Source organism: Pseudoliparis swirei, chromosome 2 (assembly GCF_029220125.1).
Source record: "Pseudoliparis swirei isolate HS2019 ecotype Mariana Trench chromosome 2, NWPU_hadal_v1, whole genome shotgun sequence".
NCBI lineage: Eukaryota > Metazoa > Chordata > Actinopteri > Perciformes > Liparidae > Pseudoliparis > Pseudoliparis swirei.
This window is the reverse complement of record NC_079389.1, coordinates 4,815,471-4,836,270: the sequence shown is the minus strand read 5'-3', so window position 1 is coordinate 4,836,270 and position 20,800 is coordinate 4,815,471. Positions and strand designations below refer to the sequence as shown.

The 20,800-nt window shown below is 42.3% G+C and overlaps 1 protein-coding gene across 8 annotated transcripts in view; it reads left to right on the top strand.

Moving 5' to 3' along the window:
* Positions 1 to 20,800, top strand: part of tns1b (tensin 1b) — a 177,684-nt gene that overhangs the window by 27,229 nt on the left and 129,655 nt on the right. Inside the window, exon 1 of one of the 8 annotated variants that reach the window (XM_056436739.1) lies at positions 7,717 to 7,812. The exons of the other annotated variants lie outside the window; for them this stretch is intronic. Coding sequence (XP_056292714.1) covers positions 7,732 to 7,812 — 81 coding nt within the window. The 5' untranslated portion in view covers positions 7,717 to 7,731. Of the gene's footprint in view, positions 1 to 7,716; positions 7,813 to 20,800 lie in introns of those variants that run through there. 8 annotated transcript variants of the gene reach the window in all.

Below are 20,800 nucleotides of genomic sequence, written 5' to 3'. Positions count from 1 at the left end.
GCACGTAGCACGTAGCACATTAGCATTCAGCTCCAAGGACCAGGAGCACAGCTTCGATGCGTCCACCCACTGTGAAAGGCATTCATTCATTCTTTTGTTTCTTTCTCACGCAACGTGGTCTTTGCGCATAAATGATGACGCACCGTATGAAAGTAATAATCTACATTCTGTCTGTGGTCGTAGTTTATTAAAATGTTAAACGTTAGCCGGGCTCCAGCTTCTCGAATGTGAGAATGTGCTGTATTTTTTCTGATTTTTTCTGTCGTCTTTCAAAAGTAAATTGAATATCTAGAAGAAGGGAGAAAAAATAAGATAAAACGATTGTTTTGATTGATTTCAGTTGAGAGTAAAGACTCGTCGTTGGCCGTCTTTCATTCTGAATTATCTCTGTGCATTCAGACTCTTTGCAAGGCGTCTGCAGGCGATCACGCTTACTCAGAATTTAAATTAATCTTTGTCTCATACTCGTGACTTTCCGTGCGATCAACTATAATGTTGACCTGATGACCCGATGACCCGATGTAGCGTCTGACTCGGGATGGACACGAACGCTGCTCACGCCGCCCACAATGTCCCCGACGTTTCCGCCTGCAGTGGCCAAGCGACAATGGAAATAAAAAAATCATATTTATGTGACGTGAGTGAAAGGCACAGAGGATGAGACGGGCTGGAGAGATAAGCACATTAGGGGACACACACACACACACACACACACACACACACACACACACACACACACACACACACACACACACACACACACACACACACACACACACACACACACACAGAGACCAGGATATTGCGAGTTTGACTCGGGCCCTCTTCCCGAACGGAGGTCTGAGCACCAGAGACATCAATCTGACAAATGCAGCCTCTGCTCAGTGTTTTAGCACACATACACACACACACACACACTAAAACACACACACAAACACAGAAAAACACACACAGAAAAAAAACACAAAAGAAAAACACACACACAGAAAAACACACACATACACACACATTGACACACAGACACACACACACACACACACACACTAAAACACACACACAAACACAGAAAAACACAAACACAGAAAAAAAACACAAAAGAAAAACACACACATACACACACATTGACACACAGACACACACACACAGACACACACACACGCTCACCCGTAGTTAAAGCGTGTGATTGGTCGATGGCTGTCTGGATACTGAGAAGAAGAAGACTCGTGGTTTTCACCAGTAAAAGTGACTAGTTGTGTTCACGTGTTGTGTTAACGTGTTGTGTTAACGTGTTGTTGTGTTCACGTGTTGTTGTGTTCACCTGTTGTTGTGTTCACGTGTTGTGTTCACGTGTTGTGTTAACGTGTTGTTGTGTTCACGTGTTGTGTTCACGTGTTGTGTTAACGTGCTGTTGTGTTCACGTGTTGTTGTGTTCACGTGTTGTGTTCACGTGTTGTGTTAACGTGTTGTGTTCACGTGTTGTGTTAACGTGTTGTTGTGTTCACGTGTTGTGTTAACGTGTTGTTGTGTTCACGTGTTGTTGTGTTAACGTGTTGTTGTGTTCACGTGTTGTTGTGTTCACGTGTTGTTGTGTTCACATGTTGTTGTGTTCACGTGTTGTTGTGTTCACGTGTTGTTGTGTTCACATGTTGTTGTGTTCACGTGTTGTTGTGTTAACGTGTTGTTGTGTTCACGTGTTGTGTTCACGTGTTGTGTTCACGTGTTGTTGTGTTCACGTGTTGTGTTAACGTGTTGTGTTCACGTGTTGTGTTCACATGTTGTGTTCACGTGTTGTGTTAACGTGTTGTGTTCACATGTTGTTGTGTTCACGTGTTGTGTTCATGTGTTGTTGTGTTCACGTGTTGTGTTAACGTGTTGTGTTCATGTGTTGTGTTCACGTGTTGTGTTAACGTGTTGTGTTCACGTGTTGTGTTAACGTGTTGTGTTCATGTGTTGTTGTGTTCACGTGTTGTGTTAACGTGTTGTGTTCACGTGTTGTGTTAACGTGTTGTGTTCATGTGTTGTTGTGTTCACGTGTTGTGTTTAACGTGTTGTGTTCACGTGTTGTGTTAACGTGTTGTGTTCATGTGTTGTTAACGTGTTGTGTTCATGTGTTGTGTTAACGTGTTGTGTTAACGTGTTGTGTTCATGTGTTGTGTTCACGTGTTGTGTTCACGTGTTGTGTTAACGTGTTGTGTTCATGTGTTGTTGTGTTCACGTGTTGTGTTAACGTGTTGTGTTCACGTGTTGTTGTGTTCACGTGTTGTGTTCACGTGTTGTGTTGACGTGTTGTGTTAACGTGTTGTGTTCATGTGTTGTTGTGTTCACGTGTTGTGTTTAACGTGTTGTGTTCACGTGTTGTGTTAACGTGTTGTGTTCATGTGTTGTTGTGTTCACGTGTTGTGTTCACGTGTTGTGTTAACGTGTTGTGTTCATGTGTTGTGTTAACGTGTTGTGTTAACGTGTTGTGTTCATGTGTTGTGTTCACGTGTTGTGTTCACGTGTTGTGTTAACGTGTTGTGTTCACGTGTTGTGTTAACGTGTTGTGTTCATGTGTTGTTGTGTTCACGTGTTGTGTTAACGTGTTGTGTTCACGTGTTGTTGTGTTCACGTGTTGTGTTCACGTGTTGTGTTCATGTGTTGTGTTCACGTGTTGTGTTCACGTGTTGTTGTGTTCACGTGTTGTGTTAACATGTTGTGTTCATGTGTTGTTGTGTTCACATGTTGTGTTAACGTGTTGTGTTCACGTGTTGTTGTGTTCACGTGTTGTGTTAACGTGTTGTTGTGTTCACGTGTTGTGTTAACGTGTTGTGTTCACGTGTTGTTGTGTTCACGTGTTGTGTTCACGTGTTGTTGTGTTCACGTGTTGTGTTAACGTGTTGTGTTCACGTGTTGTTGTGTTCACGTGTTGTGTTAACATGTTGTGTTCATGTGTTGTTGTGTTCACGTGTTGTGTTCACGTGTTGTTGTGTTCACGTGTTGTGTTAACGTGTTGTGTTCATGTGTTGTTGTGTTCACGTGTTGTGTTCACGTGTTGTGTTCACGTGTTGTGTTAACGTGTTGTGTTCATGTGTTGTTGTGTTGTTGTGTTCACGTGTTGTGTTCACGTGTTGTGTTAACGTGTTGTGTTCACATGTTGTTGTGTTCACGTGTTGTGTTCATGTGTTGTTGTGTTCACGTGTTGTGTTAACGTGTTGTGTTCACGTGTTGTGTTAACGTGTTGTGTTCATGTGTTGTTGTGTTCACGTGTTGTGTTAACGTGTTGTGTTCACGTGTTGTGTTAACGTGTTGTGTTCACGTGTTGTGTTAACGTGTTGTGTTCATGTGTTGTTGTGTTCACGTGTTGTGTTAACGTGTTGTGTTCACGTGTTGTTGTGTTCACGTGTTGTTGTGTTCACGTGTTGTGTTAACGTGTTGTGTTCACGTGTTGTTGTGTTCACGTGTTGTGTTCACGTGTTGTGTTCATGTGTTGTGTTCACGTGTTGTGTTCACGTGTTGTGTTCACGTGTTGTGTTCACGTGTTGTGTTAACGTGTTGTGTTCATTTGTTGTGTTCACGTGTTGTTGTGTTCACGTGTTGTGTTAACGTGTTGTGTTCATGTGTTGTTGTGTTCACGTGTTGTGTTAACGTGTTGTGTTCATGTGTTGTTGTGTTCACGTGTTGTGTTCACGTGTTGTGTTAACGTGTTGTGTTCATGTGTTGTTGTGTTCACGTGTTGTGTTAACGTGTTGTGTTCACGTGTTGTGTTCACGTGTTGTGTTAACGTGTTGTGTTCATGTGTTGTTATGTTCACGTGTTGTGTTAACGTGTTGTGTTCATGTGTTGTTGTGTTCACGTGTTGTGTTAACGTGTTGTGTTCACGTGTTGTGTTAACGTGTTGTGTTCATGTGTTGTTGTGTTCACGTGTTGTGTTCACGTGTTGTGTTAACGTGTTGTGTTCACGTGTTGTTGTGTTCACGTGTTGTGTTCACGTGTTGTGTTCACGTGTTGTTGTGTTCATGTGTTGTTGTGTTCACGTGTTGTGTTCACGTGTTGTGTTCACGTGTTGTTGTGTTCACGTGTTGTGTTAATGTGTTGTGTTCACGTGTTGTGTTCACGTGTTGTTGTGTTCATGTGTTGTTGTGTTCACGTGTTGTGTTCACGTGTTGTTGTGTTCACGTGTTGTGTTAATGTGTTGTGTTCACGTGTTGTTGTGTTCTGGAAAACGTGTAGACACATGTGAGTGCTCAGCAAAGGGAGGGTCTGTCTGTATTGTCTTCAACAGATGGGAGTCACGGGAGGGAAAGGCGGGAGAAAAGAGTGTGTGTGCACGTCTGTGTGTGTGTGTGTGTGTGTCGGGGGGGGGCTGCTGGCGTGTGTTCTCCCCCTGTCTGTCAACACAGTGAACTCCCGCCCCTTCATCTAGTAGGTTCTAGGACGTCAGCCAAGAGGACACTCCTCTGTTCACTCGTTCACTCTCTCCTCCTTCACTTTCTCCTCATCCCCCCCCCCCCCCCCCCCGACCTTTAAACTTCCTCCCTTTCCTTTCATTTCTTTTTAAACGTGTGTGCGCCCCTTTAATTCCTCCCCGCCTGCTCGCCCGTCTTCACGCGGTTCAAGGACGCCGACCTCACGCCGGTTCCTCTTCTTCATGGTGTCAGGGCCTTCATCATCCTCGCTCGGCTCCGCTTTACAAAACGACAGAAATGGTCACAGAGGCACTAACAAACCAAGCAAGCGATCTGATTGGCCCGTTGGAAAATATACAACCTCCCTCAGCCACACACTCACACTCCCTCTATTACCTCCAAAATCACTCCGATAGCTAAGAACTGCCTTCAGAACAGTTATCTCCTTTCGTCTCGACTGGAGATGTGGGGTCAGTTTCCTCAGTGACCACCAGAGGGCGCTGCAGCTGCACTTGGTTGTATCTTTAGGGAGTTATACTCTGAAATATTGAATTAAAAAGACTTTTTATTTGAATTGTCAATACATCAAATAATGATATCTGTTGTCCACGTTTTCACTCGAGCAACAAGTTACATGTAATGAGCACGTCGTCTATTTTGACCCCCAAAAATGAAACAAAATCAATGAGCTCAATCTGAACTGGAAAAATGTGATTGATCCCCAAACGCTGTGGACTCTGTTTGAAGAAGAATCATGTTGCTTAGCAACCGGGTCACATGGGCACTGAGACAGTTTAGATTAATCTGGCCTTCAGTTATCACACAAGTCATAACTTTGTTTGAAGGAACAACTAAACTCTTTTGCCTTTTGGTCAAATTCTTTCTCTATTTTTTTGGGATTTTTTCCCCTGATGCCTCGTGAGGTCAAAGGTCAGGGATGTCGTACGTGTACAGGCTGCAAAGCCCTCTGAGGCACATTTTGTAATTTGCGATATTGGGACCTACAAAATAAACTGAATTGTAACTGATTAAAATAATTGCTGTGCGGTGGAATCTAATTGATCTAATTTATCCTTGTGCTAATTAAATAATTAATTAATTAATTGAAGTAATTTAAAAGGCCTCTGGTAGACGAGCAGGCCTGACTCTTGTAACTGGGCAAATATTTGTGGGGTTAAAAGACACTGATGTATATTTCTCACACATGATTCAAGCTTGTGTGTGTGTGTGTGTGTGTGTTTCCTCTCTCTAACATGGCCTCCTGTAAGGGGTGGCCTGCAGGAAATACCAGGGGATTACTCCTCTGTGTGAGTGTGTGTGTGTTTCTGTACGTGGGCGGGTTTGTGTATTTATATAGTTTGGGAGAAATATGCAAGTGTTTGTGTGTATGTGTGTGAGAGAGAGAGTCGGGGAAGATATTAGGTGCTTTTGTGATGCACACGGTCAGTTGGACAACTTTTAAAGCAACTTTGGTTTGATTGGAATATTTTACTTTATTGTCGATTTTATGTCAATTAGCCTTTTTTAAACAGTTTATTATTAATCATTTAAATCTTTTAAGGCACCAACATTTATTATAAGGTAGATCTACAACTTTAAAATAAAGAAATCCAAACGGAAACAAGCTGATATTTCATTTATTGTAATTATGTTAAAGTTTAAATAAGTAAAAAACTTTCAAATTTGTGAATTTGGGGCCTGGACCCCAAGTTCATGTCGTGCATGAGAATCTTTGTGTGCATGTCAGAAAAGTATGGGTCCATGACTGTTTACAGGTGCCTGCCGTGTGTGTGTGTGTGTGTGTGTGTGAAAAGAGTAAAACAGCCACACAAAGGGGATAAAGAGTCACGCATGGGCCCAACATGGTCATTGATGAGCAGTGAGGACTTAATGAAGCCGCTCTGGCTTCCCGGCCCCTCGGTGCTCTTTCTCTGCAGTAAAGGGGTGAGGAGGAGGAGGAGGAGGAGGAGGAGGGCTGGGAGGGGGGGGGGCTTTGTTTGAGGCCACCATACTGTCTAAAGTAGATCCTCAGGGACTACTTTCTTCTTTGGACGGGGGTGAAAAATATGTGTCGGAGGCCAACGGTGAGGCGGAGGGATCAAAAGGAAAATACCAACCGCAACAATGCATTGATCCTTCTATTGTGTGTGTGTGTGTGTGTGTGTGTGCATCCAAAGCTTGATATGTGTTAGTATATTCTCTCTGTTCCAACCCATCAATGAGCCAAATGTTCCTCTCCCAGGAACACAGACATCACGTCCTGCTGCTGGACATACACACTTAGAACTTGATGCGTATTAATCCACAAAGAAATAGTCCCTAAATAATGCAGTGCCCTGCTTATGGAGCACATATGCAACTATATATATATATACATATATATATATATATATATATATATATATATATATATATAGTGTGAGGTCAGAGATATGGAGGGACACAAAATATTAGTTATATTCAAGCCTTTGTTCTTCTTCTTCTTTTTCTTCCTCTTCTACTTCTTCTACTCCTCATCCTTCTTCTTCTTCTACTACTACCCCTCCTCATCCTCCTCCTCCTCCTCCTTCTTCTTCTTCTTCTTCTTCTTCTTCTTCTTCTTCTTCTTCTTCTTCTTCTTCTTCTTCTTCTTCTTCTTCTTCCAGTGTCAGGACAAATGCCAGTGGACATGCAGGGTTAGTCGGGAGGTTATGAAATATAAAAAATGAACTCAATACGTAAACGCACGGGGAAACTGAGAGAGAGAGAGAGAGAGAGACGGCGGAGAAGGGGGAGGTTAAGTGCGACGGATGCTGCGAGGTGGGGGTGGGATCAAGGCATGAATGAAATTAAAAGTGGTGAGACTTAGAGGGGCTAAAGAGGGGAGGGAGACATGGGATGAGAGAGAGAGAGAGAGAGAGGAGGGGCAAAAGAGATGGATAATAAGCAGCGCACACACCCTCCCCCCTTTTTTTTTTGCTCCCGTGGAGAGGTGGGGGGCCAGCCTTTACACCCCCACGCCACCCCACTCACAAGGGCTTTGTGAAACTTCCACCCCCCCCCCCCCCACTACCACCGCCCGGCAGAAGGGAAGGAGAGCCAGAGAGAGAGTGTGAGCGCAGAGGAGAGGCTGTCAGGGTCCGATGTGCAGAGGAGAGACACTTGGAGGAGAAAGCAAGTGAGGAAGAGAGAGAGAGAGAGAGAGAGAGGGAGGGAGGGAGCAGGACCCCGAGGTGAGAGGCAGCGTTTACGTCCCGGTGGTCGTCGTCATGGCGGTGCGGTGTTGGGCAACTCTTCTCCTGGCTGGATTACACGCGAGGAGTCCCAGTGGCCTGTAGCAGCAGCATCATCTCTCCGGCCCGTCACCATGCCGTCCGTCTCCCTCGGCCTGCCGGCCGCTCTGGCCGGCCCGGCTCGCACCTGGGTCTGTCTGTCCTGCATGTTCTGGGTGAGATAACGCTTTGACTTCTGGTCGCGTCCGCAGACCTCCGATGAAAACGTCTCGTAACTCGGCATCACGCGGCGTACGTCGCATCAAGAAGTCGGGTTGAGCGACGCCGTCGGCTTTCCCGATGCACTCGAACGCCACAGATGCTCTCGCTGTGTTATTCTTTGCACCAGAAAGGTCGCGGGCTCAGATAAAGTGGTGACACGTCCCGCCGGGAGACCCTGTTCAAATCAAGCTGGGGATCTTTTGGGTGGTCTTGCTTGTCGGGGGTTGGGACCAGTTGGGGCAGTGGGTGGGGAGGGGGGGGGAGGGGGCTTGACACGGTGACACATTGGAACGAGGGAGAGATATCATGAGGGAGACTGGGGAGAGGGGGCTGCGAACCCGATACAGATATTTCATATTTTTCTCTCCAGCTCCATGCATAAAAAAAGAAGAAGTTTGAATTAAAGTTGAATTAAATGGACCCCCCCCCTGCTCCCCTCACCTTTTCCACACTACCTCCGCATGCCGCTCTATGTGGTCGGGACACAGCAATGTTTTTTTTTGCTGCTTTCTCCTGTATAATTTAATCTGCCGCGCATTCCCCCCCCCCTCGCAGCGAGGTGCCCTCTTAAGCCCCGACGTGGTCGGCGAAGGGTTCTCGACACTTGTCTCCAAACACCACGAGTCCTTTTCCCTAACTTGTGCCGAGGGTGAAAGAGCATTCCTGACTCAGAATATACAACATAGCATGCTGCTCTCCTCTTATTTATAATGAAGGATGAAAGAGGAGAGCAGCTGAGTATTGAGATCCATCCTCTCCCCATTCGGCACCGCTCCTTTGGGGACAGGACTGCACTCCGCAGACCGATCCATGGCGATGAGACTGGATAATATTACAGGGCTCTAAATCAGTTAATTACCGTTCTTTCTTTTGAGGGAGGGAGGCGAGGTGAAATGGGGGGGGGGGGTCGTAAAAGAATCTCAAAGCCCCCCAGCTAAGCTCCGGGTCACTGATTGACTGCATTAGAGCACTGTCTGACAAAGCGAGCTCACTTAAGGGGGCAGGGTTCAATCTGAGCCCCGGCATTAATAGCGGGTCTTTATTTGGCCCCAGAGTCGCCTTAATTTGGGCACGCCATATTCCGACAGATTGGGGTTAGAGTTGGGGTTGACGCTAACCTGCGTTACAATCGAAACGGGAACCTTTTGCCAGGAACCCAAATGAATCGATCAGGAGAAGAACATGGTGAAATGGTTGAAACGGTTCTTTTTTCTGAGGATGAATTGTTGTACTTGTGTCTAGACTGTTTGGATTTGCTCCACGGGCAGCTGGGAAAGTGAGGCAACAGAGAAGAGGAAGAGAGGGATGGATGAAGGGAAAATGAAACGAGCATTGGAGAGTGAGTGAGCACAGGAACTGGAAACAGGCCGTCTCCGGGAGCTAGACGAGATCTATGCCTCAGCCCTTAAAGAGGGAGGGTTTCCTCAACGGGCCGGTACTGGATCACAGGGAGTTATTTCCAGAATAGAAAAAGGGGGCTCACAGTGAAATCTCGGAAATGACGGGAATATTTGAAGGACAAAAGAAAGGAACAGAATGATGCTGTGGGCGAGATCGGAGGGCAAAGTAAGCACGGATCGCGCCCGAGGCCTTGAAAGAAGACCTTCGAGAGGAGCGCTGCTCCTCCGCCAAAACACTGAATTATTAATGAAAGCCCAAAAAGAGTTTTAGAGGTTTTTTTTATTATCATGTTTCTCCAAAAAGGGGCTTTGCAAAGCCAATCAAATGTCCTCTACCTGCCCTGAGGCTCAGTGGAACATTTAAAGGGAAAGCAAATCCTTTTGACATTCAAGAATGACAGGCCAAGGCTTGAGCAGCAAACAGGTGTAATGGAAAGGATGTGTGTGTGCCAGGCAGTTGAAAGGATGCCGCTAGCCGTGGCCAGGTGCATTTAATCCGACAAGGTGTTGTTATTGTAGGAAAACACACAGCCTCAGATCAAATATTGACCCAGTGGCTAAACCTTCAGAGTTGTCAGGGTTCAAAGAACTTCCTCGGGATGATCGATACCCATTAACGTCTGCTTAGTCCGTCTGAGTTCAGAGTTTGATCTCGACAAGATCGCTCTGAGAAGTGTCATCTCAGGAATGTGAGGTCACTGGTCTTACGTTGTCTCGACTTGAACAGACGACAAACCCCAAACCTCAAACCGACTTGGACCCCTAAAGGAACTCCGGCCCCTGAAAGCAGGTCTGAGATCTCACTCCATTCTTCGACCTATTATTAGTATATTTGTGGGACTTTTCTCCTCATCTGCCTTTCCACCCTCCTTTTTCTCTCTTGTTCTGGTGCCAATTCCCCCCCCCCTACACACACATTTGAGTTCCTGAGATTACCTCTGCTTTGAGTTGGGAAAAAAGCGTTCCACATGTGGGGGCCCCTTTGAAATCCGGCAACATTTCTGTAATTGTAACATCTGGGTTGATGCCGCCCCGATGTTTTTCACTATAATGGATTTACCATGCAGTTGTTTTCTGTCTTGACTTTCATCCTCTTGTTTCCAACCTGAGGGTGGGTGGGGGTTGGGGGGTGATTGCAACAAGACCCTCGCTGTTTCATCTTGCCGTTGCTCTCTGGTCCTTGGTTGAAGAAAAAAAATCTCAAAGAACAAAAAAGGAAAGTTTAACCCTTGATTTATGGGAGTTGTTAAGCTTTGTGTAACACCTCCCACCCACCCTTTTTGTTCCCAAAGAGACCCCCAGCTTTGTACATGCTTGACTGGGCACATTGGACTTAAACCTCCCATGGCATTCTCACTTTAGCCAGTGGGAGATTTGGGATTCAGAAATGTGACTGTTTTTTTTGTCCCTCGCCCCCCAGTCCAGGTATATTGATTCAAAAACCACTGTTATATCAGTAACTCATTTTTAGTGGGGGTAGTACAATAATGGGATGGACTGATAGCCAATAGTTTTCTGTACTGCATATTTTGCCCGTATGCCTGAAGCAGAAGTTGAAACTAAATATTTTTTTTCCTCTGTTCTGACATTTAGCAGTAGAGTTCATCATCTAACATCACCTTGTTTTTTCTAATTTAGTGCAATAATACCTCATCTCCCAGGTGAGACACACACGTTATAATCTGATCAACAATAAGTGATAGTCATGAATGAACTCCACCGTACCTTTTTAAGGCTCAACAAGTTCTTTCATGTCGTGAGTTTTGTACAGACAATTTGTTACATTTGGTTTGTGTTGTGTTAAAGAAACTTTAAAGATATAATGACATTCAAGTTTAGGTCTAGCTATCTGTATTATGGCCTAGCTATCTGTCTTATGGTCTAGCTATCTGTCTTATGGTCTAGTTATCTGTCTTATGGTCTAGCTATCTGTCTTATGGTCTAGCTATCTGTCTTATGGTCTAGTTATCTGTCTTATGGTCCAGCTATCTGTCTTATGGTCTAGCTATCTGTCTTATGGTCTAGTTATCTGTCTTATGGTCTAGCTATCTGTCTTATGGTCTAGCTATCTGTCTTATGGTCTAGCTATCTGTATTTTAGTCTAGTTATCTGTCTTATGGTCTAGCTATCTGTCTTATGGTCTAGCTATCTGTCTTATGGTCTAGTTATCTGTCTTATGGTCTAGCTATCTGTCTTATGGTCTAGCTATCTGTATTATAGTCTAGTTATCTGTCTTATGGTCTAGCTATCTGTATTATGGTCTAGCTATCTGTATTATGGTCTAGTTATCTGTCTTATGGTCTAGTTATCTGTCTTATGGTCTAGTTATCTGTCTTATGGTCTAGCTATCTGTCTTATGGTCTAGTTATCTGTCTTATGGTCTAGCTATCTGTCTTATGGTCTAGTTATCTGTCTTATGGTCTAGCTATCTGTCTTATGGTCTAGCTATCTGTCTTATGGTCTAGCTATCTGTATTATGGCCAAGCTATCTGTCTTATGGTCTAGCTATCTGTCTTATGGTCTAGTTATCTGTTTATGTTGTCTATATGTTTACATGTTTCTTACTATTTTTGCACTTTATGTTGTCTATGCACTTTATGTTGTCTATATGTTCACAAGTTTTTTACTATTTTTGCACTCTATGTTGTCTATATGTTGCACAATTCACTTTATGTTGGACAGAAGAGAACATTGATCTTCTGTATGTTTGCACATATGGAAAATTGACAAATAAAACTGACTTTGACTTTGACTTTGATTATGGTCTAGCTATCTGTATTATGGTCTAGTTATCTGTCTTATGGTCTAGTTATCTGTCTTATGGCCTAGCTATCTGTCTTATGGTCTAGTTATCTGTATTATGGTCTAGTTATCTGTCTTATGGTCTAGCTATCTGTCTTATGGTCTAGCTATCTGTCTTATGGTCTAGTTATCTGTCTTATGGTCTAGTTATCTGTCTTATGGTCTAGTTATCTGTATTATGGTCTAGTTATCTGTCTTATGGTCTATCTGTCTTATGGTCTAGCTATCTGTCTTATGGTCTAGTTATCTGTCTTATGGTCTAGCTATCTGTCTTATGGTCTAGTTATCTGTCTTATGGTCTAGCTATCTGTCTTATGGTCTAGTTATCTGTCTTATGGTCTAGCTATCTGTCTTATGGTCTAGCTATCTGTCTTATGGTCTAGCTATCTGTCTTATGGTCTAGCTATCTGTATTTTAGTCTAGTTATCTGTCTTATGGTCTAGTTATCTGTCTTATGGTCTAGCTATCTGTCTTATGGTCTAGCTATCTGTCTTATGGTCTAGTTATCTGTCTTATGGTCTAGTTATCTGTCTTATGGTCTAGTTATCTGTCTTATGGTCTAGCTATCTGTCTTATGGTCTAGTTATCTGTCTTATGGTCTAGCTATCTGTCTTATGGTCTAGTTATCTGTCTTATGGTCTAGCTATCTGTCTTATGGTCTAGCTATCTGTCTTATGGTCTAGTTATCTGTCTTATGGTCTAGCTATCTGTCTTATGGTCTAGTTATCTGTATTATGGTCTAGCTATCTGTCTTATGGTCTAGTTATCTGTCTTATGGTCTAGCTATCTGTCTTATGGCCTAGCTATCTGTCTTATGGTCTAGTTATCTGTCTTATGGTCTAGCTATCTGTCTTATGGTCTAGCTATCTGTCTTATGGTCTATCTATCTGTCTTATGGTCTAGTTATCTGTCTTATGGTCTAGTTATCTGTATTATGGTCTAGTTATCTGTCTTATGGTCTAGCTATCTGTCTTATGGTCTAGTTATCTGTCTTATGGTCTAGTTATCTGTCTTATGGTCTAGCTATCTGTATTATGGTCTAGCTATCTGTCTTATGGTCTAGTTATCTGTCTTATGGTCTAGCTATCTGTCTTATGGTCTAGTTATCTGTCATATGGTCTAGCTATTTGTCTTATGGTCTAGCTATCTGTATTATCGTCTAGTTATCTGTCTTATGGTCTAGCTATCTGTCTTATGGTCTAGCTATCTGTCTTATGGTCTAGCTATCTGTATTTTAGTCTAGCTATCTGTCTTATGGTCTAGCTATCTGTATTATCGTCTAGCTATCTGTCTTATGGTCTAGCTATCTGTATTATGGTCTAGCTATCTGTATTATCGTCTAGTTATCTGTCTTATGGTCTAGCTATCTGTATTTTAGTCTAGTTATCTGTCTTATGGTCTAGCTATCTGTCTTATGGTCTAGCTATCTGTATTTTAGTCTAGTTATCTGTCTTATGGTCTAGCTATCTGTCTTATGGTCTAGCTATCTGTCTTATGGTCTAGCTATCTGTATTTTAGTCTAGTTATCTGTCTTATGGTCTAGTTATCTGTCTTATGGTCTAGCTATCTGTCTTATGGTCTAGTTATCTGTCTTATGGTCTAGCTATCTGTATTATGGTCTAGTTATCTGTATTATGGTCTAGCTATCTGTATTATGGTCTAGTTATCTGTCTTATGGTCTAGCTATCTGTATTATGGTCTAGTTATCTGTATTTTAGTCTAGCTATCTGTATTATGGTCTAGTTATCTGTCTTATGGTCTAGCTATCTGTATTATGGTCTAGTTATCTGTATTATGGTCTAGTTATCTGTCTTATGGTCTAGCTATCTGTATTATGGTCTAGTTATCTGTCTTATGGTCTAGCTATCTGTCTTATGGTCTAGCTATCTGTATTATGGCCAAGCTATCTGTCTTATGGTCTAGTTATCTGTCTTATGGTCTAGTTATCTGTCTTATGGTCTAGCTATCTGTATTATGGCCTAGCTATCTGTCTTATGGTCTAGTTATCTGTCTTATGGTCTAGCTATCTGTCTTATGGTCTAGTTATCTGTCTTATGGTCTAGCTATCTGTATTATGGCCTAGCTATCTGTCTTATGGTCTAGCTATCTGTCTTATGGTCTAGTTATCTGTCTTATGGTCTAGCTATCTGTCTTATGGTCTAGCTATCTGTATTATGGTCTAGCTATCTGTCTTATGGTCTAGCTATCTGTATTATGGCCAAGCTATCTGTCTTATGGTCTAGCTATCTGTCTTATGGTCTAGCTATCTGTATTTTAGTCTAGTTATCTGTCTTATGGTCTAGCTATCTGTCTTATGGTCTAGTTATCTGTCTTATGGTCTAGTTATCTGTCTTATGGTCTAGCTATCTGTATTTTAGTCTAGTTATCTGTCTTATGGTCTAGCTATCTGTCTTATGGTCTAGTTATCTGTCTTATGGTCTAGCTATCTGTCTTATGGTCTAGTTATCTGTCTTATGGTCTAGTTATCTGTCTTATGGTCTAGCTATCTGTCTTATGGTCTAGCTATCTGTCTTATGGTCTAGTTATCTGTCTTATGGTCTAGCTATCTGTCTTATGGTCTAGCTATCTGTATTATGGTCTAGCTATCTGTCTTATGGTCTAGTTATCTGTCTTATGGTCTAGTTATCTGTCTTATGGTCTAGCTATCTGTATTTTAGTCTAGCTATCTGTCTTATGGTCTAGCTATCTGTCTTATGGTCTAGCTATCTGTCTTATGGTCTAGCTATCTGTCTTATGGTCTAGCTATCTGTCTTATGGTCTAGCTATCTGTCTTATGGTCTAGTTATCTGTCTTATGGTCTAGCTATCTGTCTTATGGTCTAGTTATCTGTCTTATGGTCTAGCTATCTGTCTTATGGTCTAGCTATCTGTATTTTAGTCTAGTTATCTGTCTTATGGTCTAGCTATCTGTCTTATGGTCTAGTTATCTGTCTTATGGTCTAGTTATCTGTCTTATGGTCTAGTTATCTGTCTTATGGTCTAGTTATCTGTATTTTAGTCTAGCTATCTGTCTTATGGTCTAGCTATCTGTCTTATGGTCTAGCTATCTGTCTTATGGTCTAGCTATCTGTCTTATGGTCTATTTATCTGTCTTATGGTCTAGTTATCTGTCTTATGGTCTAGCTATCTGTCTTATGGTCTAGTTATCTGTCTTATGGTCTAGCTATCTGTATTATGGTCTAGTTATCTGTCTTATGGTCTAGCTATCTGTATTATGGTCTAGTTATCTGTCTTATGGTCTAGTTATCTGTCTTATGGTCTAGCTATCTGTATTTTAGTCTAGTTATCTGTCTTATGGTCTAGCTATCTGTCTTATGGTCTAGTTATCTGTCTTATGGTCTAGCTATCTGTCTTATGGTCTAGCTATCTGTCTTATGGTCTAGCTATCTGTATTTTAGTCTAGCTATCTGTCTTATGGTCTAGCTATCTGTATTTTAGTCTAGCTATCTGTCTTATGGTCTAGCTATCTGTCTTATGGTCTAGCTATCTGTATTTTAGTCTAGTTATCTGTCTTATGGTCTAGTTATCTGTCTTATGGTCTAGCTATCTGTCTTATGGTCTAGTTATCTGTCTTATGGTCTAGCTATCTGTCTTATGGTCTAGCTATCTGTCTTATGGTCTAGCTATCTGTATTTTAGTCTAGTTATCTGTCTTATGGTCTAGTTATCTGTCTTATGGTCTAGTTATCTGTCTTATGGTCTAGCTATCTGTATTTTAGTCTAGTTATCTGTCTTATGGTCTAGCTATCTGTCTTATGGTCTAGCTATCTGTCTTATGGTCTAGCTATCTGTCTTATGGTCTAGCTATCTGTATTTTAGTCTAGTTATCTGTCTTATGGTCTAGCTATCTGTATTATCGTCTAGCTATCTGTATTATAGTCTAGCAATCTGTATTATGGTCTAGCTATCTGTCCTATGGTCCAGCTATCTGTATTAGAACGGACATCAACTATCCCTTTGCTTTTGTACCTTCCACTACTAGAATTAGCCAAAATAAAGCTTTAATCTACATCTTTTGTTGCATTGGTGCAAAGTTCTCAACAAATGCCATTTACGTTTTGCATATTCATGGTAACTGATTCCTGATGATTGTGGTGATCCCTTCACCTTCTGCCTTGGCTATCCCGTGCTCTCACCTCGCCTATTCTATTGGACAGAGTATCATGAAATATACATGTAATTAGTAATACATAAATCACTTTCATAGATCCTATAGCATTCACTCCTTCTATTCCAACTGTCTTCTAATTTATCTTCATTAACTTTTAACCTCAACATGTGGAAGACCAGAACTCTCATCATTTGGGCAGATTACAATTTTTAAAATATTAAATAAAGAGTGAATATTGTTGCATTCAACACTTTTGCAATGTGCAGCTAATTGCCGCATCTAACATTTTGCAACTTTAGTCTAGCTGTTTTTATTACATTTCATTTCAGTTCCATCTGGTTTCTATTTTTATAAATATGCAATTTATTCTTTGAAACCCCCCATTGTGTCAATATTTGCGGCACCGATTGGATACGGAATGGGTGGGTACGTCGGAAGTAATGTAAAACAATTCTTAACACTTAAAAACTTGTTCTATAACATATTCTCAAGGTTTATTGCTGAACTTAAATTGTGTTCTTATGGGCAATAAACGTATACAGGTGACCTTGCTGAAGGAAATGCCTGTTAAACCCTTGAGGAGAAAGGTCAGAGGTCACTGTTTGAGAAGTGAAACATCTTCGGGGCCTTTGCTGAGTCCACAGGGAGGTGTTTGGACCTGCCAGTGTTTAAGATTGGACAGCTCACAGGAAGCTCTAAGCCCCTCCCCCCCATTAGCGGAGCAAAAAAGTGAATTCATAAGGACTTAGGAAAAGACAACCATCACTTTGTGAAAAACTGAAGTCAGAGAGATATTTTTTTAAATGTATCCATTATGGACAATTAAACGGAGGATGTTATCGGCGGCCGAATGGCGCTTCGTTTAAAAGGCTGCAAGAGATCTCCTTTTCTTTCCTCGAGCATGGTAAAGTGTTTGCTTTTCTAAAGGAGATAAGAAAGGAAGCACTGAAGCGTTTAGAGAATTTGACTCTGATCTATGCATAGGGATGGGTACCGTTTTTTTTCTTCTTCCGATATCGGTGCTAAACCGTTACTTTTAAAACGATACCGGTGTCTGAACCGATACTTTAAGAAAAAGAAGCACAAAACGACGACTGACAATGACGACATTAAAAACCCCTTCGGCCATATTCTCTGTAAAAGCTGTTCTCATGGCCGCACTAGCTAGCTTAAACATGGTTATAATGGCCTAATTTATTATTTGTTGGCCTACTTTTATGAATGCAAGACTTGAAATCAACGATACGGTACTAATCTGAGTTCAGGCTGCTCTTGTCATCATCGGTCTCCCCATCGCGCCCAGCCTGACCGCTGGTGCCATATTGGCACCGTCTTTCAGTACCCAACCCTACTCATCATGGCTGCCACTTCAATGCCCCCATGGTATATTTCGCTCGGTTAGGAACCTTCCTAAGAGAAGAAGTCTATCAACCTCATCAGCTGACCTCTCCGTCATGTGTTTCAGACACGCCTTCTCAAGCCCACGGTCATGCTCCACGCGTACATGGACACTACGGACACGTAGCAGTTCTGTTTGTACGTTCCGCTTGGACACACACCCAGCAGATCTCGGCTTTGGCTCTGAGTCGTTTTGCAAACCTTTGTGGTTTGTGCCATCGCCACAATATGTCTTAGCATACTCCAGATAGTCCATTTGTTCAACTCCATTCAGGGTCCTAGTGGCCGCGGTCCAGCGAAGGTTACGTGGCCTGGCTTTTAAAGCTTCCATATCTCGTTTATCATGTGTAAGCCACCTTATATGGCCATGCTTCACATCTCGTGTGTTCAACTAACCCTAACCCCGAAGCCAAAAACATTCCTCATACGTAATGTAGACTCAAGCTTTTGTGTTTCTTCTTCGCTGCCAGAGCAAGAACCGAGCGGCTACGTTAAACTGACATATTTGAACATGCCTTTTTAGTTTTTTACGCTGCACCGAAATCACTGATCAATTCCAGCAAACGTGTCCCCTTTATGAAAGCCCAAAACTTGAGTTAAGTGCAAGGAGCTTTTTCCGTGACACCGGTATTAATGTCTCAACTATGTCCGGGATTGTGAAGATTGAGATCTTTCTCGGGGCCCCGTTTCACATAATCTGTCGGTCGAGGGCTCTCACCAAAGAGGCCCAGGGAACTTGTTGATGCCATGATAACCTCCTCACTCTGGATGTGATCCGAGACCCCCCGCGGATACCTAATGCATTCAAGTGTGAGGCCGAACAACGCTCATTGGAAGTGGCGCTGACGGCGTCCTGCTGCGCATTCAAGAGTTCTTTCCTCTAATTCATACTCAGTAAGTGACTGTTTGGTTTGTTGGGGAGTGCATTGTTGGATTTATTTGACATTTTCAGTACGGTATGCATTTTTAGTAAACAATCCAGCAATGATTTGGATCGAGTTTGGAAGAACACTTAGGAGGCCATTTTCAGGACATGATGAGATGTTATGAGAACAGAATCCCTAAAGAACATGTCATCCACATCCCTTCCCAGAGAACATTTTGGTTCATTTAAGTTTCTTCGGTCTCCTCAAAATGCCCGAGTCTCTGCCAATCCATCACGATATGGATCCCGTGCTGTTGGCCCTTGGCGGTTGGCTTTGAGGATGAACTTTGGCTGTCTCTGATTAAAACCTGTTTTATCCTCCTGAACCAATACTCCTTGGCAAAGGCCGTCCTGCTTGCTTTTATTTGGAGCTCATAACCATCTTCGTTCCACGTGTATGATTTTATTTTCATAGGCCTCTCATTTCGCAATTCTGTGAGAGAAACTTCAGAGCTCTGCTTTTAAAAACAGTGAACGCTTATCTCGAAACCATTATGAGATCTTCACTGAAAACAAAACTGGATCCGGGCTTTTATGAGTTGCTTAATATGGATTTGCAGCACGCATACCAGAACCCAGGCCAGGAATTCACAATCCAATTTCCACAGTCATGGAGAATGTATTTTATACTCTCATTGAGAGACACACAATCAAAACAACTACTACTAAATGGAAAAAGAGAAGGAATACAATTGTAAAAAAGAGGCAAACAGGACATATAAACAGGTTAAAGATCCGTATTTTCTGCTATACATGATTAGCCTAAAGTGTAAGGATGTTATTTCCTTCTAGTTTTGATCTACACATTCAGTTCTTTGTTTTCAGCTTTGATGAATGTCACTTCATATGACTTATTTGTGTTGTGTAGTTTTCTGTAGATAAAGAGGCTGACTCTGTACACCAGGATACATCCTCATTCCGTCCCCATATCATATCATTTGTTTTATTAACTTTAATAACTTTTAGTTGTAGTTTGCACAGATGCTTGTGGTTGCCTTGGCCCTTCATAAAACCACATGGATAGCCATTTTTTGACCCCCTAAAGTCCAGTGTTAGCATTCCAGGGGATCATATACTCTGTTTCATTGGTATATAATCACCTGCAGCTAAGAATGTTTTCTGTTAGATTAGCCTTGTGAGCTATCTAGGTCTACATGGGGTATACAGGTAAATATCTACTCTTCAGAGTCCGCCATGTTGCTACAGTCGTAATACAGCCTGTAAAAGATGCTGCTGGTGACATGGTTAAGTCCTGATAGTCACATTTAGACTTTGACACTGCAGGTGAAGCAGATCAGAGAAATGTGAAGGACATGTATACAGTATAAAGACAGATATCGTAAATATTATAGCTAGATTTGGGCAAAGACGGTACCATATAGGTTTAATCTACATTCAAATTTCGGAAGATCTTCACTAAAAAACCATACTTACTCCATTTACCCCACCAAAGAAATCTTTAGAGTACCAAATCTTGACAATCAGTAATGCTGATGGTCTCTGGAAAAAACGGAGGGATTTTTTATCCTCCCCCTTTTTTACTTCTTGGATGACTGAGTAATTTCCTCCCTGTCATCCACCTCCACTCCAAGATGAAATAATGTAGAGAGTGGAGTTAGAAAGGGGGGATACGGTTGAGGGGGGATAAACTGGAATGCCTGGGGTGCATTCCCCCCCTCAAATGAAAAGCAGGTGACTGTTCATTGAAAGGACGTTTGGTTAGTTGGAAGCGGAGAGTGGAAGAATAGGGAGGAAGGAAAGGTTCGGGAAAAAAGAAAGAAGAGAAAGCTCTCTTCTCTTCTGGTATGTAGAGGTGAATTGTTGCCGGTAGCAGTTGTTCTCTAGTGGGCTGCCGACAATGAGATTCACACAGACACTTCCTCCTTCAACTGACTGTATTGTAACTTGTTATTCAAGAGGCGATGGATAGAAACCCTAATTGGAACCAGGAGTCCTTTATTTAGTTTTCATCTGCTGTTCGTTAACAATGTATCTGGGATTAGTTTAAAGAGCCTTTCAATCTAAACATTATGATGTCACTCGTGGGATTCTAGCAGCTTGGAAATCAAACGGTTCTGTCACGTGATGGTAATTTGATCTCTCTGATGTTAAGCCCTGAAAATCAGAGGAATGTCTACGTCTGATTGGGGTATTAGGAAATTATATCGAGGGTTAGGAGTATGTTTTCAATCATTTCATTTTGCCCCAATGAAATTATGATTTGACAGTCTACCTACCTACCTACCTACCCCATCTACCCACCTACCTACCTACCTTCCCCATCTAC